Source organism: Phaseolus vulgaris, chromosome 3 (genome assembly GCF_000499845.2).
Source record: "Phaseolus vulgaris cultivar G19833 chromosome 3, P. vulgaris v2.0, whole genome shotgun sequence".
Classification (NCBI taxonomy): Eukaryota; Viridiplantae; Streptophyta; class Magnoliopsida; order Fabales; family Fabaceae; genus Phaseolus; species Phaseolus vulgaris.
In genome coordinates this window covers 20,613,249-20,638,107 of record NC_023757.2, presented here as the reverse complement: position 1 = coordinate 20,638,107, position 24,859 = coordinate 20,613,249, and the positions used below count along the sequence as shown (strand labels likewise).

At 36.5% G+C, this 24,859-nt stretch overlaps 1 protein-coding gene across 1 annotated transcript; it reads left to right on the top strand.

The window, feature by feature from the left end:
• The first annotated feature begins 2,463 nt into the window (after window positions 1-2,463).
• On the top strand, window positions 2,464-24,542 carry LOC137806838 (UPF0613 protein PB24D3.06c). The gene is made up of 9 exons (XM_068607150.1): window positions 2,464-2,956; window positions 3,313-3,389; window positions 4,808-4,913; window positions 5,603-5,695; window positions 5,800-5,865; window positions 7,375-7,520; window positions 23,008-23,116; window positions 23,996-24,060; window positions 24,178-24,542. Exons 1-9 carry the CDS (start codon window positions 2,738-2,740, stop codon window positions 24,323-24,325), a joined length of 1,029 nt encoding a protein of 342 aa, XP_068463251.1. The 5' UTR covers window positions 2,464-2,737; the 3' UTR covers window positions 24,326-24,542.
• Window positions 24,543-24,859: the final 317 nt, after the last annotated feature.

Sequence of the window (24,859 nt, the reverse complement as noted above, 5' to 3'; positions counted from 1 at the left end):
TGAGTGAGTAGAGGTCAAATATAATAAATTTATATTTCGTAGTAAACAAATCTATAGACTACACATCTTTAATTTGATTGGATATTATATCGAGTCAGCTTAAAAATAAGTATTTTTTAAATTTAAACCATTTAATAAAATTAATTTTAATATTAATTAGTGAAAGTATTTATTAACATAATTATCTATACTTATATATATGAAGGGATTCTCTAACTATTTGGTGTACACAAATTTATTTTTATTTTATCTTTATTAATATTTTATTTTATTAATTTGTTTTGGTTATTTTGTCATTTTGTAATTTCAACAATAGTTTTTAATTTTTATTTTTATTTATTTATTGTCACTTGACTATCGTTAGATGTGGCCATGTTATTTGAAAAGTAGAAAAATTGGTAAGTTACTATTTTAGACTATTTTTTTAATTATTATTATATAGTTTTGAATTTATAAATTTTGTAATTGACTTTAAATTGATTGTTTTTAAGCTGATTGATTATGGTATAATTTTTTTTTATTACTTTTTTAATTTTTAATTTAATTTAAATTAATCACGAAATTTTGAGTTTTGACTTATTTTGGAAACTGCTTCTTTATTTTAAATTGATTTTCTTTATTTTAAAAATTAAAGATATTTATAAATTTACCATATATAACTACTGTACCGTCCGGTCATCGAGCGTTGACCGGCCTAGGGCATTGACCAAAGTCAACATGATGGGACCTCGAAGGTGGGATCCCTAAAAAGTACAACAGGATAAGAGAGTGTCTCCTTACACTCACAAGCGAGGACGACCGTGGAGGGGGCGACATAGAGGCAAGGCATGGAGGTCTCGGGTCTCGACACCTCAACAGTAAAGATAGACAAAGAAATGTGGTTTTCAAGCCACACCCCCAGTTACCAGTAGGGAGAGACCCAACTCACGAGGGATCCGTGCATGGGATGTAGGGACGCGGTAATACGCACCACCATTAAAGAGCCATTAGGACAGAGACGACCCGAGAGAGGGTCACGTCCTAGAGGGTGATCTGCATGCATGGCACGTGAGGAAGGCAGGGGACTCCCAGGACGAATGACTCAGAGATTTGGTGCATGAGTTGACACCCAAGCAGTCATCCCACGCCAGTTGCACTACGGCAGGGCAGTCTTATACACTGGACAAGCCTAAGTCTGGGTGTTAGTGTCGCTAAGACGCGCCTACAAAATGCTTAAGTCATAGCTAAACAGGAGGGCAATAACACCAAAGGTATATAAGGCTAACAACAGACATAACTAAGGTACGTTTTGACATTTTACAAAAAACACTCTACACTTTCATTAGTGAAGTTACGCATTTTTGAGAGTGAACAGGGTGAGAAAGAACACACAGTGATCTAAGAGTGATAGTTTGGTGTTCATTGCCCGAGATACTAACTTGACCGTCGGAGTGCAAACGGCCGCGAGGGCACCCTTTGTTTCTTTGTTTTCAGGTGTTTCCACCGGAGGAAGGAAACGTGGGAGCGAAGGGTTCTTGGAAGCGAAGTCAACAGAAACGCACGAAGACGTTAGGTCAACCGGCGGAAACAACTACTATGTTTCCTTCACAATATATCAGTAGGTGCACTTAGATAATTTTTGTGTCTTCTTATGTATATTTATATTTATTAAAATGTACTATAAATTTATATTATTAATATAAGTGTGCTAATAATTACATTATTTATTTAAATTTTAATATTAAATATAAATATATCTATGTTTATATATAAATGAGATTCTCCTTTTTAACTCTCTCAATTCTTTTCTTATTTTATCTTCATATCAATATTTGATTTTATTTCACTATCATGCATTGCATAATTTCTTATTTTTTCTAAAACATTTAGTATGAGCGCTTTGAATTGAAAGAGATATAAAAGAGTGGATGTTTTGAATATTTCAATCATTTTCTATTTTTTTGTCATATGTCCATCTCTCTTAAAATTTATAATTTTCATCTCTACTTATTATTTAGTTTAGTTGACATCTTTTATTAAATTTTTAATATTAGACATAATTATATATAAATGATAAAAATAAAAAATACGAATATACACACTATTTTAGTTTAATTGACATCTTTATTTTATTTTTGATATTAAATATAATTATATATAAATAATAAAAATAAAAAAATTACAAGCATAATAACGACTATATTTTCACTAATATAAATAATAAAAAAAAATATTTTTTTGGATAAACAGACATTCTCGTGACTATGTTACCGCTACTTGTTTTATAAAAGAAATCAATCCATAAATTAACTATCTAACTTAAACTTTGACCTAAATAAGTAGAATCAAAATAATTACATTTAATTTAATTCAATGTTTTACGGACTTTTATAACTGAAGCAAAAATTCATTTTAAAAGTTGTAAGTTTCAACCTAATAGAGTCCTGGTTCTTTTTTATCATTGAGATGTGTTTATTATTATTTATTGCCACATTTTTTAAGAAGACAGTTCACCCACCGGGTAAGAGTAACTGGCAGCGGCAATCTATTCCGCACGATTTACACGCGCGTGAAAACTACGCGGTCGCGAGCCGGTGACATTCTGATCCAAACTTTCCATAGGTAACCGGTAACCTGCTCTGTCATGATGTGGAACTTGGAGGGATCTTCTTCCGTTTTCGTTCTCGGATCCCAAGACCACATTACGTGCACTATCAGCACATCATGGCTATAATCTAACGGTCCCGCTCACCAGGCAATGAATCATTCTCTCACCTCTTCCTCTTCCTTCTCCTCTTCTTCCTCCACTACATCTTCGTCCTGGTTCTTCGGAATCGTTCGACCCGGTGGTTCAAGGAGTTTGAAAATGTCCACTAACTCCCCCGCCGTCGCTGCCTCCACCGAGTCCGCCGACCCTGTCGTCCGCAGAAATCAGTTCCGAGGAGTTCTTTTCAAGTACGGTCCCAAGCCTATTCAGGTCCGTTACCTTCTTGCTTCTTTTTTATGCGTATACATATGACTTTCTTTTTTATTATTTCGATTTTATCTTCTATTCAATATTATTAATATCGCACCTACTCTTCTACATTGTATTCGACCTTCGAGATCTCTGATTTCTTCGAAAGAAAGAAAAATAGTAATTATCAATGAGTGTGCTACGTAAGCGTTAGTGTTTTCGTGTCTTTCAGTATCGTGTTTTTTCCTTCGTGAATCTCGCGCCTGAGTTGCCATTGTTCAGTTTCTGTCACTGTATCTTTACTTTTCAATTCCTCTTTTGCTTTGTTTATGCTTTCTGGTTTTCTTGGAGGGCATTATGATAGTTTTTTTTTGCAGGTTGCCTTTAAGACTGGCGATTTCAAGCGGCAAGTCATTTTTATTGGTGGATTGACCGATGGTTTTCTTGCTACTTCGTACGTATCATACTGCTCGATTATTTCAAAGCTATTAAGCTGTGTTGTCTTTCATCATCTGACCTAGAATGGTTTTATAACTTATGACTGTTGGATTGGTAATTTCTTAAATTAAATATATTATGTAAAATAAAAAACATTGACTATATTCCATAGATGAGAATAGGAACAGCAGTGATTTTTCAAGCCAATGAATTCTGAGTATTAAAAGAAGAAAAAAAGCTGTGGGATTCCTTGAAATCATTTTCAAGCACGTCAATATATAGTTGTGAAAAAATACTATGCTCCAGTAGTATTAGAAGAAATACAAAATTAGCAGTCGGATACGCTTGGTAGATGAGTGGTGTCATAGAATTTTTCGAGCTTTTGAGTAGAATTGTTCAGAAATATATCTCTTCTATGTGTTGGTCTACATGATTGATGTTTGTTTCCCTCCCCTCCAATGCATTCAAATTGTTTCATTTGATCGCTCTTTCATTCTGGGCTTCAGTCTCGTTTTCCTTGGAAGTAGAATACTATTTCATCTTTTTAAATCTAATGTTTTTAAAGCCAAATTCTTCTCCCTCTAGGTTCGATTGATAATACCTAATGTTCTTTTAAGTGTTGTGTTCTGTGATCGCCTTGGGTTTCTTTGCTTAAAACCCTATCTAGTATTTCTAAGTATTTGATGACTGACATGATTGAGATAAGCGTGCTTGTGGAAAGTAAGTTCCTGCAATCGTATAAAATGAGAGCTTATTCATAAGTTTGGCTTTGAAACTTACCGAAATGAGCTTAAAAAGCTAATAGGAAATCATAATCCACTTTCATAAGATCAAACGTGCTTTTCCATTTTCCCTACAAATATAAGGGAGGAAATGGTGGAATGAATTAAAAAGCCGGTTTTAAGGAAGTGCTTGCAGATATTTATTATTACCCTTTTTCCATTTCTTTGTCATTTTCGTCTGACTGTAGTAACTTGGAAATAGCAATTTGCTAATAGCTACCAACAATTTAATTACTTTATTTAGATTTATATTTTTCTCTACCTATTTTAATGAAGAAGCTCTATAGAATAAAAAATTAATCAATTTGTATGCAGTTGTTTCTTTTGTAAATTTATTTTGTGTGGCAATTTTTCTATAATTATAAATTGGTTTCTTTAAAATAACTATTGGAGCACTTAAATATAATTCTTTATAAATTTCCAAATTTATTATTTTAATCCTATTCCATTGTGTTGCAACAACTTATTTTTAAATTGATTTATGATTTTTTTTTTCATTTAAAGATCAATGTGCTAGAAGTTGGTATTGTTATTAGTTTATCTAATAATAGAAAATTTATACTGGTCTCTACACATTTTTTTAAGATCCACCCGAAGATGCAAAGCTTAGGATAGTGTCTATCTGACATCCATTTTCTTCATCTTCTTGTAGATACTTGGAACCTTTGGCAATTGCTCTGGACCGTGAGAATTGGTCATTAGTTCAATTTCTTATGTCATCTTCTTACAGTGGATATGGCACCTCCAGTTTGCAACAAGTAATCAGTTAAAATTTTAATTCCCAGTGATGCTGTGCTGTTACAGGTTGCTGTGAAGTATTTATAACACATTCTATCAAATAGATTTTGCCTATTAATTTTACATGATTAGCTCAAAATTGTGGAAATTATCAATACAATAGTAAACCACCATATAATTCCACTAACACAAAAGACAAGAAATTGTTTTACTTTAGCAGTGAAATGCCTTTTTCCTTTGATATAGTGAGCTTAGTGTTTGCAGAAAGCATCTCCTTACAGTGAGCAATATGAATCAAGCATTGATCTTGTGAAAGAGAACTCTGTTTTTTGTTTAATAATCCAAAAGAACAAATGACAACATTATGGACTTTTTCATCAGATATTTAGAAGTAATTTATTTTACTGTTAAATTAGTGTGACCTCTGACATTACCTCACCCAACAATATCCTCAGAATTTAGTTGTTTTGTTAAATATGGCAAACTAAGGATCCTAATTCCTAGGAGTCCAGGAGCCTTAAATTTGTTACTGCAGCCTTGAATAACATATTTTAAATATATATGTACCTCAGTATTTTGCCGTTCTCAAGATATAATGTGTTTTTAAAAATATATTATATATTCATTCTTATGATGCAATGTTAATATTTCTATCTGATCGACAAGGATGGTTATCTTGATTCTTAAGCTTGTTAATTTTATGTTGTAGGATGCTAAGGAGCTGGATCAGCTCATTAATTATTTAATTAACAAAGAGGACTCTGAAGGCGTGGCATTGCTAGGGCATAGTACTGGCTGCCAGGTTATATGCTATTTCAAGTGCTAACTATACTTCTACTTCCATTGCTGCTGTTATTCATAGTGAAAATTAAATTTGTTCTTGTTCTTTTTTGACATTTTATTTAGGATATTGTGCATTACATGGGCACAAATTATGCTTGCTCCCGAGCAGTTCGTGCTGCCATCTTTCAGGTACACACTGATAGTGGGTCAGTTGTGAACTTCCTTCTTCCATTTTTTTTTTCATCTGCATGTTTTTTGTAAAATGGTAGCCTAATTTAATTTGGTGCAATTATGCCCCTCAGATGAACTTTTACAGTTAGGGGTCTTATTCTTCTAATTGTCATGTTTTCAGATGAGACTAGTGGCCCAATTAACCTGATTTAGGTTGATATCTTAACGTGCCTAAGGTCATAAGGATATATTGAAAAGGGTTTGAGTCATTTGATGGTATTTAGGAGCCTACAATCTGAAATAACTTTCCTTTTTTCTCCTAAAATCTTCAGAATATTTGTACAAAGATTAATAACATGTTTTTGAAAATGAATTATGTTTGTTACATGTTTTCATCCAAACTGAACTCTTCCATTGCCACCAGGAATTATGTTTGCATAAACTAGCAATTATTATATTTGAAGTTTTAAATACTGAAATCATTGAAAGGAAACGGCATCAATATGTTTAAGTATAAAGATAGTTATATGAATGTGAACATAAATGGTTGCTTTAGTATACTAAAATCTATGTTAACGTATTATTGAGAAACTGATATAAACCGTCGCAAAGACTTTTGTTTATTCCCTTTCACTAAACACTGTTGCATTACGATTTCCATTCACCTGTATTGTTGATGAACTGATAACTTCATCTCCTCACCTCGATTTGCATTGTATATATGATGTAACACATACATGAATGATGCTACTAACCTTTTTGTTCATTTGTATTTAACTTTAGTATGATCAGCACATCACTAGTGATTAGAAAGTTAATATTAGAACCAGCTATAGAAATATATGGGATGTTTTATAGCATATATGGGAATATTGATGTCAGCTTTCTCATTCGTATAACTAATAATCATAATGTTGATAACTACTCCAGATAATGTAATTGTTAACTAATCAACATGCCTGGACCTAATTGTGGATTTGAGCTTGAACTGGTGTAAGCTTTATTTTATCTCCAATGCTTAAGTAGTGATGCATAGAACATAACCTGCATAAGGTGGGGGGTTAACAACATAACAAATGGTTTGTAGTCATCATGTGGACTTTTTGTATTACAGTACCTGCTACATGCTTTGAGAAGTCCACCAAGGCAAATTCAACTAACTCCATTATTTTTAATGAGTATAATATGTAATGTTTAAATATATTGATATTTGATACTATTAGGTGTAAGATATATTTTAGGAACTATATAATAATTAATTACACATTAGAGTTATATCAATTATTTTGTTTTAATTTATTATTTTAATTAAATGATGATTTAATTGTTATGATTGCCTTGTAGAATTTCTAATATTTATTGAATAATGCTCTATTAACAAACATATATCTATGGATTGAAATGCCAGTTTTAAAACCAAAAGAAGAAAGTGGACGTTTTGTTTGATCAATATCAAAATAATATCATTTTATCCCATCTGTTCTTTGACTGAATGTTTAATTTTCTATATCTATTTAATTTGTTTAGGCTCCTGTCAGTGATAGGGAATATCAAGCCACACTCCCTCACACAGCTTCTATGATTGACTTGGCTGCTAAGATGATAAGCGAAGGACGAGGTTTAGAGTTAATGCCAAGGGAAGCAGATCCTAGTTCCCCGATAACTGCCTATAGGTGAGTACAGAATTATTGTCAGAGCACCACCAACACGGAGACAAACTTGATATTAGTCAATAGGTTAAGATTTACAATTAAGATTGATTCCTAAGATGCATTGTTTGGAAACTAGGATGTTATTCAATTGTAAAATAATCTTTGCCCATCAACTATCAGACCAAAGGGGTTTGTATAGAGTAATTCTTAGATTGTCATGGTCTACCACATAGTCTTTTTAGCATTTTTATCATTATTTGATGTATGCAAAGAAATGGTCATCACACTCTTGCACACGTCAATAACATTTGAATTCCTATGGTAGTAGAGCTGCTTACCAAAGAATTATTTGTTAGTATTTAAGCCTTTGAATTTTTGAAATGCCTATTATTTCATTAGTATATCAATTTCTTAATTTATGGCAGTACAAATTTATTTATATGACATTCTGATAGGAACTAAGTTTACTACGGAATTAATTGGGAAAATTATAGAGAACAGTGTTCAGGATACTTGAAGGAGTATATATGAGAAAAAGAGCTTGAGAGATCTTAATTTAGATATCTCTACTGATTTTGATTCATACACACACACACACATATATATATGTATGTATGCATGCATATGTAAGGGTCAGTGGCTTACAACCAAAGCTCAAGGAAGGAAAGAAAAATATAATAGATTTTACCCTAGGATTTTAGGTTGCAAAGAAAGAAAAAATAATAGAGTTTGCCCTAGGATTTTAGGTTGCAGATCGATACAACATAAAACAACCTCTGTTTGGAAGATAATAAACTATTCTAACAAGGATACAAAAGGAAAAGGCAATAGAGTTGAGAATACAAAAATCAAAGGAGATAAACTTCCCTGCCCTATGGCAAATCAGAGCCACCCAAACTAGCAGGTTGATTTCCTACCTACCTTTCAGTTCCTTCCTTGTCCTTGTGCTCAACCTCTAACTTTATGTCAATGCTTCCCATACTGGCCATGTACTCAAATTTGTTACAACATATGTAAATATGTTTTTGCCCTTACCCATGTTTGAGTTCCTACACATTTGATTCGTTTACTTATTTGAGGCCGATCCCTTCAAAGAATGATGTTGTGTGCATATTTATTAGGTTACCCAGAGATAAAATTGGAGTTTTTCAAAAAGAGAAAATGAATTACTTAATTAGACAAAGGAAATGGGAAAATACTTTTGTATTGTTTGTTGAATTACAAAGAATAAAGGAGAGCATTCTGCCCCCATAGGCTACCCTTCACAAAGGGTTCTACAACAAACTTGATGCTCATTTACTAAATGCTAACAAGTCTGAATGCTCAATCTACACCTCTTTTTATTTAAGCTAATTCAGTTTCTACAACTTTAGGTGTCTAACTATTTAACTAACTACTCTGGCTTCATTAGTGTCATCCCATCTTATCATCAACTATGGAATGTGGAATTGGGTTCTGATATCAGTGCACCCAAAGATCCTTTGATTCACCCTAGCTAGCTGTCATGGTTGTCCACCCCTTTTATGCCACTAGTTGCTAGTAGCCCTTGCGCCCTGCTACTCTTTTATTGCCACTTCCAAGGTCAGCAACATCTGCATTCCAAACCAGACCCTCACCCATGCCACTTCTCAAAGTTAAAACTTTCAAGTTTTCTACCCCTTAGTTGCATCCAAGTTTGATTTTCACTTTCCAAATTGCAAGTCTAACTCAACTTCAATAGCTAGCTTGGGGTTGGGGGTATTGAGGGATGAGTTTCCATGCCTTGAAAGGAACTGTGGAATCATAACTTAGACAATCATGCATATTAGTGACCCAACATGTGTGAGTTGATTTAGAAAATGCACTCATTGAGTTTTTGGTTTTTCTTGTATTAGAGTTTTGATTACAAAATATGGTGAAGACTTGGTGAGGATTGCCACTAGACACAAACTTAACCAAGTGGTTAAGTAAGTGTTAAAGTTCTCTTCAAAGAGCAAAAAGAAAAGACAGACACAAAGAACAATAGAAAACAAAATCACACATTGACGAAAGTGGAAAGGAAAGCTTATGCAATTGTAGCATTCATGCAGATGGAGTGATGGAAGGAATCACGCCACTTGGGGGAGGAAAGCTCCAAAATGAGTGAGGAAGGGAGTCGCCACTTGCAGCATTCTCTGCCAAGATAAGACTCAGAGGAATAGTCACTCAAAAATTCACTCCAACAAAGTTGTTTTACTGAGAGTCTAGTGTGATTTACCAAATAGCAAAACACTCTATTTATAGTCTAAGGTGCCATGTGATTAGCAAAAGGAGGGAATTTCAAAATTCAAACTAAGCCTACATAAGCCCCTAAATTGGCGCCACTAATTTTGGATCTAGGAGAGCACATGCTTCTCACATTTAAGCATGTGCTTAATGTGAGAAGTGTGACTTGGGCGGCACATGGGGAGCTTTTTCTAGAACCTAGGTTTAAATGTGGGCTTGGCACGAGCTCAATTTATGCTCTTTAAATCCTATTCTAATGAAATACAAAGCAGGGAAAATAACTATTGCTCAAGTCCAATAATTTGTGCTCTGCTCTTGGTAATTCTTTGAGACATAATGGTCTCTAAGTCACTGGCTATGGAATGAGTCTAACCTAGCCCTAGGTTCTTTCTCTTGCTCCTGGTCATCCTTCTATAAGGTTGGGCTACCTTAGTGGATGCTCTATAAGCCAGGGTTTCATCATGCTCTCCGGGTTAGAGAGATTTCGTCCACAAATTTGAAGCACCTACAGGAGTTAGATCCTTACATTAAAAGAATTACTCCTTAAATATGTATTAGGAAGATCTAACTCAAGCATTATCATTGATCCTTTTAATGATCTAGAAGGGACCATCACCATGGGGAAGAAGTTTAGATTTCCTTTGAGTAGAAAAACGATCCTTTTTCAAGTGAAGCCATACCAAATCCCCATGTTCAAAGATCATTTATTTACGCCCCTTATTTTAATGTTGAGCATACTTGCATACCTTCCTTTTTGGTTTGTCGCCTGACGTGTTGGTGCAAGTTTGTAATAAATGTTTCTTTTTCAAAACCATCTTTGAACAACACCTCTTCAAGCACAAGAATAGGAAGTAGGTCAAGAGGTGTAAGGGGATTGAACCCATACGCAACCTCAAAAGGGGTGTGAGAAGTAGTAAAATTAACTACTCTATTATAAGCAAACTCAATATGAGAACATAAGTCATCTTAACATTTGTGACAAAGTTCTATTGACCACTTTGTCTATTCGTCTGTTTGGGGATGACAAATAGTAGAAAACATCAGTTTAGTGTCAAGTTTGCCCCATAAAATTTTCCAAAAGTGACTCAAGAACTTAGAGTCTCTATCAGATATTATACTTCTAGGAAGTCCAATAATCAAACAATTTCCTTAAAGAAGAGATTGAAAATATTACAAGCATCATCTACTTTGTGACATGGAATAAAATGGGTCATTTTGGAAAAATGATCCACCACCACAGAGATAGAATCCATATCCTTAGATGTCTTGGAAAGCCCTAGAATAAAATCCATTGAAATATCTACCCAAGGCATGTCAGGATGGGACAACGGGTATAGACCATGGGGTTGAACCTTAGACTTAGCTTTCTTACATGCTATGCATTTATCACAAATTGTGTACAAATTTTCGCATGTTGGGTCAAAAGAATTGTTCATGCAAGGTATCTAAAGCTTTTGCTACTCCAAAATGTCCCCTTAATCCACCCTCATGTTCCTCCTTAACAGGAGATTGTCTCGAAGACCCTTGGGGCACACAAATTCTTTTTCCTTTAAAAAGAAAACCTTCATGGATGAAAAAAAGTCTTTGTGGACTCCTTTTGAGCACTATTGCAAAATGTGAGAAAAATCCTGGTAATCTTTGTAAATTTCTTTGATGTGGTCAAAACCCAGATATTGAGTGTTTAAAAAATTGACCAATGTATGTCTTCTAGAAAGAGCATTTACAACCACATTTGACTTGTCTTGCTTATGTTTGATCATAGAGAAATTGTTTAATAAACTCTACCCACTTAGCATGTCTCTTGTTAAGTTTGCTCTAGTTCTTTAAATATTTAAGAGATTCATGAACACTGTGTACCACAAACTCTTTGGGAAAAAGGTAGTGCTGCCAGTTTTGTGAAGCCCTAACAAGAGTATAAAGTCTTTGTCATAAGTGGAGTAATTGAGATAACTTCCTTTTAATTTCTCACTAAAATAAGCTATGGGGTGGCTCTCTTGAAGGAGGACAACCCCAATGCCTATATTAGAGGCATCACACTCTATTTCGAATGACTTAGTAAAGTTTGGTAGTGTTAAGATGGGGGCTTTGGTCAAATTATCTTTCAAAGTTTCAAAAGCTTTAGCTTGTTCTTGGTCCCATTTAAATACTACATCTTTCTTTACTATTTCATATAGAGGTGCAACAATAGTACTAAAATCTTTCACAAATTTTCTATAAAAATTAGTTAATCTATGAAAACTTCTCACTCTTCACTAATATTTGTGGGTGTAGGTCAATTCCTAGTTGCTGCTTTGGAGCTGACTACAAACCCTAAGAATTCAACATTGTTTATGGCAAAGACACATTTTTCAGGATTAGCATACAACAAATCTTTTCTAAGGATTTCTAGTACTTTCCTAACATGCAATTTATGGTCTTCTATGTTCAAGTTGTATATGAGGATATCATCATAGTAGATTACTACAAACTTGCCCATAAAAGATCTTAAGACATGATGCATAAGTCACATGAAGGTACTCAAAGCATTGGTTAAGCCAAAGGGCATGACTAATCACTCATAAAGTCTAAACTTGGTCTTGAAAGCGGTTTTTCATTCATCTCCAGGTTTAATTTGAATTTGATCATACCCGCCTTTAAGATCAATTTTGGTAAATACTTGAGATCCATGTATATCATCTGACAAGTCATCTAATCTAGGGATGGGATGCCTATCCTTAATGGTTATGTTGTTTATGGCTCGACGACAGTTTGTACACATATGCTAACACCCATCTTTTTTAGGGACAAGAATGATAGGCATAACACAAGGACTCATGTTGTCTTGGACCAACCCTTTTCTAATAACCTCTTGACATGTTTTTTGGATCTCTTTAGTCTCATCCAGGAATAAAATCAATTTGATGTTCAATACCTCTAAGAGGTGGTAAACCTTAGAAGGATCTTGGACCACGTCCTGGAATTCCTTTAACAACGACTCCAAACACTTAGAACTATCTTCTAGAGATGAAGAATTTAAAGATGTAGACTTTAAACATTTTTGTGGATAAACTATAAATACCAACTTTCAAGCAATCATTACCTTTTTTATTTCCTTGGGAGAGATGAGAAGGCTCGTTTTGATAACATTATGTTTCTCTCTTTTTTTTTTCATTGTCTCTCTTTTGTTTCATTTTTAGTTGGTCTTCATTTACTTCTTTTGGAGAAAGAGATTTAGTTATGACTTTATGCCCTTGGAAGTGAAAAGAAATTTTGTTAGTAAGGTCATCATGTAAAATTTTTCTATCATATTGCCAAGGCCTTCCTAAAAAAACATGTGTTGCTTCCACGGGCACAACATCACATAATACCTCATCTTTATAGTTTCCAATGGAAAAAAGCTACAAGGACTTGTTTGTTAACAATCAATTCACTCTTTTTACTAAACCATTGCAATTTATAGGGCTTTGTATGAGAGATAGTGGGTAATCCAAGTTTCTCCACTACTTTTGTACTTGCCACTTTTGTACAACTACCCTCATCAACTATCATGAAATATAAGTTGTTATTGATAAGGCACTGAATATGAAAAATATTTTCCCTTTGAGTTTCATCAAATGGTTTTTGAACATGACCTAACATGCGCCTTACCACTAACAAGTCACTTTCACATGGTATTTCACATTCTTCCCCACTTGGGTATTTTTGAAGAGGAAGGAGAGCTAGATCTAGAGGATTGAGAACTATGGTCACTCACTACTACCCCTTTTTTAACCATCATTGTTCTTTTTTTAGGGCAATTTGGAGCAATGTGCCCAAAACCTAGACATTTGAAACACTTTCTATTTGAGGTTTTGGTAGGAGATTTAGGAGTAGAAGTAGAAGAGGTGTCTTTAGAAATTCTATGTTATGAAGTGGGTTCCCTTGAAAAATTGGAAGGAGAAGCTTTGTTTTGAAATTTATTTTTATCCTTCCAAAATTATTTGTAAAGGTCATCATTATAAGTATTTTTTTGAAAGAGTTTTTCTTTAAAATTTGTGATTCAAACTTGATGGCTAGGTGAATCAATTTTCTCAAAGAGGTATACTCTTATAGTTCTACAACATCTTGTATTTCTCTTCTTAACCTACTTACAAACCTAGCTATCTTTGACTCATCACTTTCATGTATATTAACCTTAGTCAAAGTAATTTTACATGTTGATCTCTTTTTACATCATAGACACTAAAAATCTGTTCTACCTTAGCTTCCCATCCTAGTATACATTAGGATAACAGTCCCCATTAAAAGATGGTAATTTAACATGACATAGACTTCTTGGGTTGATGATGATGGCGTCTTGCTTCATAATTTTGCACTCTCCAATCTTCCTCATCTTCTTCTTGACTTTCATAGTGTATATGGTATCTTGTTGCTCTTCTAGGCTCCCATCTCCTCTCCCGGTTTTCCCTATCTTGTGACTCTTCTAATCTTTGCAACCTCTCCATCATTTGCCTCATTATCTTCCTTTTGAGCCAAACTTCTCTTGGTCTCTTCAAGCTCAACCATAAGACTTGCCTTTTGAGGAGAAGGCGACTTGGATGATTCCCTTACAAGTGAGACATATTTGCACAAACAAGTTCAAACAATTAGTTCAATACAAAGTTTTAAGCACTCTTCTCACGTGTATCACCCGACCTTTTAGAAAAAAGATGAAGGAAGGAAGGTGGTTAATTTCACTCTTCACTCAACAAATTACCAAGATAGGTCTATTATCCAAAGAGTCCACACTTGAAAAGAATTGCTTCAAATGAAAGATGACACAACTCCTATCAACTCACTCAAGAAGGACTAAACAAAACTTAAGAAATTTAAAGACAAGCAAGAAAAGTATAAAGTGAAGCTAAACTAAATTTGGAAATAAGATGAAGACAAAACATTAACAAGACAAGCAATAAAATAACTTTTAAGACTCAAAGAAAACTTACTCAAATTTAATTTTGAATTTTAATAGAATGCACTAAAAAAAGAAGCATGAAACTCCACTAAATATGAACACAAATTTGCGATACATCAAGAATCCTTTTTAAAGTATATCGCTTGAATGGTGAAAGCATATATTTTTCACTTTTCACTTGTTTTCTTTGTCTTGATTCAAATTCTACTTTGTTCATTTCATTCACTTTTTCTTTTCAAATTGCACTCACTTATAAACTATGAAATGTCCTAATCTCTAGTCGATGTGGGATCTCCAACACATCCCCCTCATGCTGAGACTACCAACTTGTGCGTGAGACTATATACATATAGTCACTCAGAAATTCACTCCAACATAGTTTCTTCTCAAAATCTAGTATGATTTACAAGAGAGCAAGGCACTTTATTTTTATAGCCTAAGGTGTCGTGTGATTAGCAAAGGGAGGAAATTTCAAAATTCAAACTAAGCCTACTAATGGAATGCAAATCAAATAACAGAGACAATCAGCAAGAAAATGGATATCTCCTTTAGGATTCCTGAATCAGGTAACTAATACCGTGTATCTCAGCAGGAAAAATAAGGAAATAACAATCTAACAGTAATTGGTAGCAAGCTACCAATCCAGAGCCACAGGGCCTCTACAATTCACGTTTACAGTGAATCCACTTCTAACAGAATCCTCGATACTCTTTCTCTCCTCTAACCACCTATATATATTACTAATGCTTATACCCCTTATATCCTCCATACATATCAAGCCTGATTCAGGGCCACGTCATTCCTCTTGGCCCCTCTCTTATTCTTCCTCTCATACACTCTCCAAATCTTGGGCTTAGGACCATATTCCTGGCCCAGTTGTACCTCAACATTTCTATCAATGCCACCCGCATCAGAAATGACCTTGTCCTCAAGGTTAAATTCTGGAAATTGACCCCTCAACACAGCATTTTCCTCCCATGTGACATCATCAATAGATTTATTCTTCCATTGGATCAAACTTTGAGGAATGGAAACTCCTTCCTGAACTGTTACTCTGAAGCCCAAAACCTTGGATATACCTCTTCTTCAGCAACAACCTCTAATTCTTTAGGCAATTCTCCCAGGATATGGTAGTTCCCAACTGCCTTCTTTAATAAGGATATGTGAAAAACAGGATGGATTTTGGAGTAGTCAGGTAGTTGAAGCTTATAAGCAACTTCTCCAACCTTCTCAATGATCTTGAAAGGACCATAAAAACGTGCTGCAAGTTTCTGATTTATCCTTCGGACAACTGATTGTTGCCTATGGGGCCTCAATTTTAAAAACACCCATTCACCAATCTCGAACTGCAAATCCCTCCTCTTCTTATTGGCATACACTGTCATTTGCTGCTGGGCTTTGAACAAGTGCTTCTTAAGTTGATCCAAAGCCTCATCTCTGTCTTTTAACTCCAAAGCAACTGCAGCTACCTTTGTTTCATTGCTCAAGTATCGCAGCAATTTAGGAGGTTGTCTCCCGTAGACAACTTCAAAAGGGGACTTACCTATAGACACAAGATAAGTAGTGTTGTACCAATATTCAGCCCATGGCACCCAATAGGCCCAAGTCTTGGGTTGATCAGCCGCAAAACACCGAAGATAGCTTTCAAGACACCTATTGATAACCTCGGTTTGCCCATCTGTTTCAGGATGATAGGCGGAGCTCATTTTGAGTGTCGTACCCTGCAATTTGAACAATTCCCTCCAGAAATGGCTCACAAACAAGGGATCTCTATCACTTACAATGGAACTAGGAATTCCATGAAGTCGCACCACCTCCTTAACAAAGACTTCTGCCACAGACTTGGCAGTATAAGGATGCTTCAATAAGATAAAATGACTATACTTGGATAGTTTGTCTACCACCACAAAAACCGCTTCAAAACCTCTGGATTTAGGCAAGCCAGTCACAAAGTCCATGGAAATATCCTCCCATACAGCATTGGGAATAGGTAGAGGTTGTAAAAAACCCCCTGGAGTAGTTGCATCATATTTCTGTCTTTGGCACACATCACATGCTCGTACATAATCCCGGATGGATTTCTACATTCCCACCCAGTAAAGATTCTCTGCAATACGCCTATAAGTCCTCAAAAATCCAGAATGGCCACCCATAGGAGTTTCATGAAATTCTTTCAACAATGAAGGAATAGAGGGAGATTTAGCACCCAATACCAAACGGCCCTGGTACAATAAAACCCCTTGCTGCACACTATAACCCGGTTTAGCCATAGGATCTTTTATCACCTCCGCCATTACCTTCTGAACAGATTCATCATTCCTCACTTCTTGTAGTAGCTGATTACTCCCTAACCATATAGGAGTGTGCACCAGTGCAGAAAATGCACCCTCATCATAGCAACGAGACAAGGCATCGGCAGCTTTGTTTTCGAAACCCGGTTTATAACGCACTTCAAATTGATAGCCTAACAACTTTGCCAACCAGCACTGTTGGTTGGTCAGGAGAGGAAATCCGCTGCTGTAAAAAATGCTTCAAACTCCTATGATCAGTGTACACAACAAACTCCTTGCCCAATAAATAATGCCTCCAATGTTGAATGGCAAGGACTAAAGCCATCAACTCCTTTTCATAAGCAGTTTTCATCAAGTTGTTGTCAGACAAAGCTTTGCTAAAATAAGCAATTGGTTGTCTGTTTTGCATCAACACAGCACCTACTCCTCTCCTTGCAGCATCGCATTCAATTTCAAAGGGCACAGAGAAATTAGGCAGCAAAAGAACAGGAGATGTTGTCATAATTTTCTTTAACCTCTCAAAAGCTTCCTTAGCAGCCATACCCCAATTGAAACCATCTTTCTTTGTCAATTCGGTCAGAGGTTTGGCAATCTTGCCATAATCCTTGACGAACTTCCTGTAGTATCCAGTCAAACCCAAAAACCCACGCACTCCTTTAACATTCTTAGGTTCAGGCCACTCCAAGATGCATCTAACCTTTTCTGGATTCACAGAAACCCCTGCACCAGAAATTATATGACCCAAGTAATCTACTTGCAAACATCCAAATTTACACTTAGCCATGTTAGCAACAAAACACTGATCCACTAACACCTGTAGCACTTGTTGAAGTTGCTGTATGTGCTCCTTTTCATCCTTGCTGTACACCAATATGTCATCGAAAAATACCAACACAAACTTTCTAAGAAATGGCCTAAAAATGTCGTTCATTGTGGCCTGAAAAGTGGCTGGTGCGTTCATCAATCCGAAAGGCATCACAAGATATTCGTAATGACCATTGTGAGTCCTAAACGCAGTTTTGTGCACATCATTCTCATGCACACGTATCTGATGATACCCTGATTTTAAATCAATCTTCGAAAAAATTGTTGACCCATGTAATTCATCCAACAATTCATCCACTATGGGTATAGGGTATTTATCCGGGATAGTTACTTTATTGAGAGCTCTATAATCCACACACATCCGCCATGTTTGATCCTTCTTCTTGACCAAAATGACGGGGCTAGAGAAAGCGCTCATACTGGGCTGAACAACCCCTGCCTGCAACAGCTCCGCTACTTGTCTCTCAATTTCAGATTTTTGGTGGTGAGGGTATTTGTATGGCCGCACATTGACTGGACCATAATTAGGTAACAAATTGATTCTATGCACCTGATCTCTTACTGGAGGTAGTGTTAACTTGTCTGTAAACACTGCAGGAAACCGCTCCAATACTTCCCGCACACTGTTTTGACCCAATTCCATTGCATGCTGCTTCTCTTCCAATTGAGTCCACCACCCTTCACCATTCCAGTCCCGCTCTTGGCCTGTCAAGAAGGAATTGAGACAGCCATGTCGAACCTGTCCTTTTCCTTGACCCTGTAATGTTACCAGCTCCCCATTATGCCAAAACTGCATAGATAAATTTTTCCAGTCCATTACCACTTTCCCCAATGTGCTCAACCATGATATACCGAGAACCACATCTAACCCTCCTAATTCCAACACCAGAGCATCTATTACAAAGAGCCTAGACCCCAGAAAAAGCTTAATTCCTTTACACGTGCCTTCGGACATAACCCGATGGCCATCCCCAAGCTTGATTCTCTTAACAGTAGTAGGGCTTACTGGTAGTCCCAAGGCGGAGGTCAATTCAGGTGAAATAAAATTGTGGCTAGCTCCACTATCGACCAACACCTCCACAACCACATCAGCTAATTGTGCCTCCAACTTCATGGTATTATATTCTCCCATCTTTCCCAGAACCCCAATAATTTTGAACTCCGCCTCTGGTTCTTCCTCCTCCTCGGCATCTTCTACCTCCAACGCTACTATTTCTCCGTCTTCATTCACTGTTTCTCCTTCCCCCAATATCAACACACGTAGGGAGCGTTCAGGACATTTGTGCAAGGTTGGGTGATACTTACCACCGCACTTAAAACAAAGCCCCTTTGCTCGCCGTTCCTCCATCTCCTCACTTCGCACTCCCCGCCACCGTTCCGAAGCTCTACCGCGGCAGTCGCCGTCGCTCTTCCGTCCCGTCGAGCTCAGCGATGAAGTTGGGTTCGCGTTCGACCCAAAAGAGCTCCCTGTTTTTGCCGGGTTGGGCCAACTTAAGTTTCCGGGTCTATTCATGTCCTTCTGGGTCGGGTTAAACCCACTACTGAACTTAAGCCCACTTTCTTCTCTTCGGCCCACAAACCTTTTCCCCACAGCTTTTTCACCCTCGGCATCGTCTTCCTTAATCTCCTCCTCAACATCCTTAGCCATCCTCATCATCTGCATCCGATTAGAAGGATTCAGAGTTCTCACCCTTCGCCGGATCGGAGGTTTCAACCCACTCATGAAGTATCCTAAGTATTGCTCCTCCGACAATCGACCCACCTGCGAGGAAAGCAATTCAAATGCTTCAACAAACTCTTCAACTCTTCCAGTTTGACGGAGCGTGGATAATTCTTCAAACGGGTTTTCCAATCTCCGGCCACCATAACGTGCGATCAATGCCCTTTTGAGTTTTTCCCATGATAGCTGATCTTCCGTCTCCATCAGTAAATTGAACCAATGGATCGTGGGACCTTCCATGCTCAAACGTGAAAGCTTCACCCGCATATCCTCCGGTGTGTTCTGGACATCGAAATATATTTCCGCACGAGTTATCCAAGCCACTGGATCTTCGCCATCGAACAGTGGAAGCTTCACCTTCTTCCCGGCGAGTCGAGACTCACTCGAAGGCGAATCACCACCCGAGTTTCCACTCGATGCCTCTCCTTCTCTATTTCCCTCCTTCAGTTTGCTTAGTTTCGCGAGAACTAGACTCTGCTGCTGCATCTGTTCGGACTGGAGCTGCATTTGTCGAACCAATGCGTCGAGCGTGGAGGTAACATGTCCCACTTGGGTCTCCAAAGCGTCAATCCGATCACCCATCTTAGGCGTAGGTGGCTTCCTTGGCATCGACGGTCTTCTCCGGGCTGGGTCTTTATCCGGCAGGTCGGACCAATTTAATGGAATGCAGATCAAATAACAGAGACAATCAGCAAGAAAATGGATATCTCCTTTAGGATTCTTGAATCAGGTAACTAATACCGTGTATCTCAGCAGGAAAAATAAGGAAATAACAATCTAACAGTAATTGGTAGCAAGCTACCAATCCAGAGCCACAGGGCCTCTACAATTCACGTTTACAGTGAATCCACTTCTAACAGAATCCTCGATACTCTCTCTCTCCTCTAACCACCTATATATATTACTAATGCTTATACCCCTTATATCCTCCATACATATCAAGCCTGATTCAGGGCCACGTCATTCCTCTTGACCCCTCTCTTATTCTTCCTCTCATACACTCTCCAAATCTTGGGCTTAGGACCATATTCCTGGCCCAGTTGTACCTCAGCATTTCTATCACCTACTTAAGCCCCTAAATTGGCGCCACTAATTGTGGATCTAGGTGAGCACATGCTTCTCACATTTAAGCATGTGCATAATGTGAGAAGTGTAACTTGGGCGACACACGGGGAGCTCTTTCTAGAAGCTAGGTTTAAATGTGGGCTTGACACAAGTCCAATTTATGCTATTTAAATTCTATTCTTCCAAAATACAAAGCAGGAAAAATAGTGGGTTCTCAAGTCTAATAATTTGTGCTCTTCTCCTGGTAATCCTCCAAGGCATAATGGACTGTGAGTCACTGATTATGAAATGAGTCTAACCTAGTCCTTGATCCTGTGTCATGCTCCTAGTTATCCTTCTAAAAGGTGCTAACTCAGTGGATGCTCTATCAGTCATCATAACGTCTAGATTGGATAGGATCTATTGCTATATTATAAATTTTTTGACCCTAACTCAAGTTTACAAGCTAACTATGGTCAAGGTTTGCAAGTCTATTCTCAATTCAGGTGAGACATCATAACAGTGCTGAAAACATATTTTTCTAAGGTAAAACTATATAATTAATCCATATAGTTGTCCCCATTGTAAGTTGTAAGTCAGTACAAGAAAACTATAATTTTAGTTTCTCTACATCTATATACTTTGGTCCTTGTTGAGAATAACAAAAAAGACTTTTTTATGGTAAAAATACTACTAGAAAAACTTTCTGATGGTGATAAATTGCCAAAAAAGCTGTATAGGGACTAAAACTTATCGTTTTTTCGTACAGGGATTGAGTGAGTAATTAAACAAATATGTATGTTAGAGATGTAACGATGATTAAAGATGTGACCAGATTAATATATAAATGATTGTAAACATCATCTTACAAATCAGTTTTACAAGTTAGAATTAAATTTAATTCCACTTTCAAATAATGCTAGTCCACTTTTCTTTCCTAATGACCCTCTCTGCTGTTATTTTGAGTTTTCACGTATTTAGTGAATAACGCAGCCCATTTTTTTGAAAATCCCATTGTGCTCTTTCCTTTTAATACTCCTTTCCTTTCCCGACTCTTGATGCTTTTGGTTTCTGCTTGTCTCCATTGTCCATGGGGCATGTGTAGCTGTTCTGGCAGTAGCAACATATCCTGCATGCTTGTGCCAGTGTTATTAGTGAGCTGATCTGACTTGTCCGAATTCATTGTTTTATAACCATTGTTGGGGCACTGGCTACCCATGCTGGACCCTTGTGCCACCCTCTCTTTCACCCAGATGTGACTGTATTGTCTCCCCATCATGGGACCCTTAGCGTGGTTTTTGTGCACACAAAAAGTTAACTCTCTATATCCAGACGAATCCTATGATTTATGCCTCTACCTCTTTTCCTAGTCCATTGAACTGTTCCTCTTCTGGTGCTTAATCCAGCAATATATTGGTTGCTCCATTTAAGGTTCCTTCTCTGGTTAAGCCTCTACATCTCTGCTTTTCCAACCCAATACTCTACAAGTTCCTGAGTTATAACTTCATCCTCCAACTTGATGCCTTGTTTCTGTATCCATCTCTCAATCAGTTGCTTGATATATTGTGTTTTATTTCCAAAAGTTGACCCGTGTGTGTTGGCCTTGGCCACCTTCATCAGAATTTCCACTAAATTCTCCAACTTTTCCAATTGTGATTCTGTCTACCCCAATCTTGAATTGTCAGGTCAGACTAGATTTTTTGGAATCCAGAAGAACCTATAAATGGATTCTGGATTTATGATAGTCACACAGAAAAAGGAAAAAAAGCAGAGAAAGTAAGGGAAATCATACTTTTGTAGTGTATATTCACTATTGAATTGAATTACTAAGAACAAAAGAAAGAATTCTCCTTTCATGAGGTCCCTTTTCTACATAGCTGATGCTCAGTTCCCAAATGATAACTAGTCAGAATGGCCACTTCTCCCACCCTCTACTGTTTTGGCTGTATCAATGTGATTTGCAAAGTGCCAAGTTTGGCTCATGACAGGATTCCTCTACTGTTGTTTTGATGACAGACTTCCAAAGTTAGTGCTATACTGTATATTTGTAAAAGGCTTAGTTAGTTTTGGATTTATCAATGTCATTTCTGAAAGTCCAAGTTTTGTTCATGCTGAAATTCCTCTACTATTGTTTTGATGACAAGCTTCCAATTAAGTTAGCGATATACTACATATCTGTAAATGATTTTAAGTTGTTTGATATTGATTTTGAGCTAGGCTTATCAGATGTCAAATACACAACTTGTCACGTATCAAGTAATATCTGTTTTGAAGACATTATTTACTTTTTTATTCCTGTTTTTCCATCCTTAAGTACCTTTCTCTCCATAATGTAGCAATACCATATACACAACATGTTAGCATGCTAGAAAAGTTAACTTCTTGCAAAAGTTGATAATGATTATACGGCAAGTTTGTTGTCTCATAATCCCATGCTTTTGTTCCTGTCCTAAAAAGAGATTAATTTTGTAGGTATCACTCCCTATGTTCATACAATGGCGATGATGACATGTTCAGTTCTGACCTGAGTGAAGACCAACTGAGGATGAGGCTGGGGCATATGTCTAGCACACATTGTCAGGTGACCATATATCTGTTTAACATAACTTTTTATTTTCCTTTTTTGTACAACCTTTTGGGCTGATGTTGAGAATCCGTAGAGAGAAATATTGAGAGGAAATGGATACAAATTTTGTTGATTAAATCTCGTTTGCACTAAATACAGATTCCGATTTTTAGGCTTCAGAGACAGTTTGAAATTAGAATCCCTAACTGCTTCAGTTTACTAAACAAATTTATGATAGAATACAGTTTGGTAACTTACACCAAGCTAACCAATCAATTTTTATGCTGCGGTTTATGCTTCAATATTTTAAGAGAGCAGAAGTTTACTTGCTTCTTTTTCATCCAAACTAAGTTTATTCAACTAATTTATGACAAAATACAATTGTGGTAGCTGACACCTTTCTAATCAATTGCTATGCTACGGTTTTATGCTTCAATATGTTAGTCATAATAGCAAAAGTTTTCTTGCTTCTTTTTTCATTTCTGTAGAAGGTATACGATATTTTTCTTTTGAAATGTAATTTGCCAGTTTAAGAAGGCATATATAGTAAAAGTAAAATGCACTGGGGATTGGGAAGCTGTGTTGAGGTTATAGCTAAGTTTATAACATGCTAGAGTGCTAGTGCTCCCAATTACTGAAAAAAGAAGGCTTAAAATTTTTCACTGTCAAACTATCAACTATAGCTCTCAATATTAGCCTTAGCCTGAATGTCGAGCAACAGTGTCGATGATGTTACTTTCATAAATCTGCTGCCATTTTCAACCATACAGTATAAGTGCTACTAGTAAATGTGCAAATGTTATTCTATTAGAGACGAAGACAGAAAACTTGAGATCTACCTATAATTCTTGAGGAGGAAGCTTGTCATTATGGAATGCCTTGGTTTTTTGGCAGGTTATATTTTCAATGGGGGACGAATATGTGCCAGATTACGTTGATAAGAAAGCTCTTGTTGAGCGGTAAAACCTCTATCCTATCTGGTGTCAGTTTTTGTTATTCAATAAGTGCAATTTGAGAGGATTGAGATATATGATTGCCGATCCTATGGTCAAGGGGTACATTTTGAATCCATGCAGGTTATGCAGAGCAATGGGAGGAGCAGAGAAAGTAGAGATCGAATATGGAAATCACTCCCTCTCCAACAGAGTTGAAGAAGCTGTTAATTCTATTATTGACTTCTTAAAAAGAGAGGGCCCTAAGGGCTGGGATGATCCATGGAGTTAATTGGATGTCTCTATCAGTTTTCCATGCCCTTTTTTATTGTGATGATAGTTTCGATTCTCTTTTGTCAATCTTTCTTTTTTACTCCCATATATCTTTTTTGGGGTGGAGGGTTTGAATTTGTTGGGGTTGTTATTTTCAGCCTTAGTTTTTGTTGATATAACAGATGTTAATATTTATTATCTCAAAGGAAAAGTGGTATATCTGTTTTTTGAATTAATTATTTTTTACTCAGGGAACATTTCTACATTTTTAGGCAATTCTGATGTTTCCACCGGCAGAGGCAGATAAGAGGTTGTCAGGATTTCCTCAGTGTGTGATGTAGACATGTAGTGGAATAAAACCTCGTGTTATTTTAGTTGCTTGTTTTCGTGCCGAAATAATTTCCCAACTACAAGACCCACATGAGAATTGATCATCTTTTTCTGTGAAAATATATAATCATGTTAACATTTTTATTGCCTTACACTCGTCAGATTCTGTCAATGTTAATAGTGGTAATATGTTCAGTTACCTTCGTTCCTTTGCTTCCATTGT

What these genes read in the sequence shown, in the direction of transcription:
- LOC137806838 (XM_068607150.1), top strand. Translation starts at nt 2,738, where the DNA reads ATGAATCATTCTCTCACCTCTTCCTCTTCCTTCTCCTCTTCTTCCTCC. An exon ending in ACGGTCCCAAGCCTATTCAG is followed by an intron (nt 2,957 to 3,312) that starts GTCCGTTACCTT and finishes TTTTTTTTGCAG; the next exon opens with GTTGCCTTTAAGACTGGCGA. An exon ending in AAGAAAGCTCTTGTTGAGCG is followed by an intron (nt 24,061 to 24,177) that starts GTAAAACCTCTA and finishes GAATCCATGCAG; the next exon opens with GTTATGCAGAGCAATGGGAG.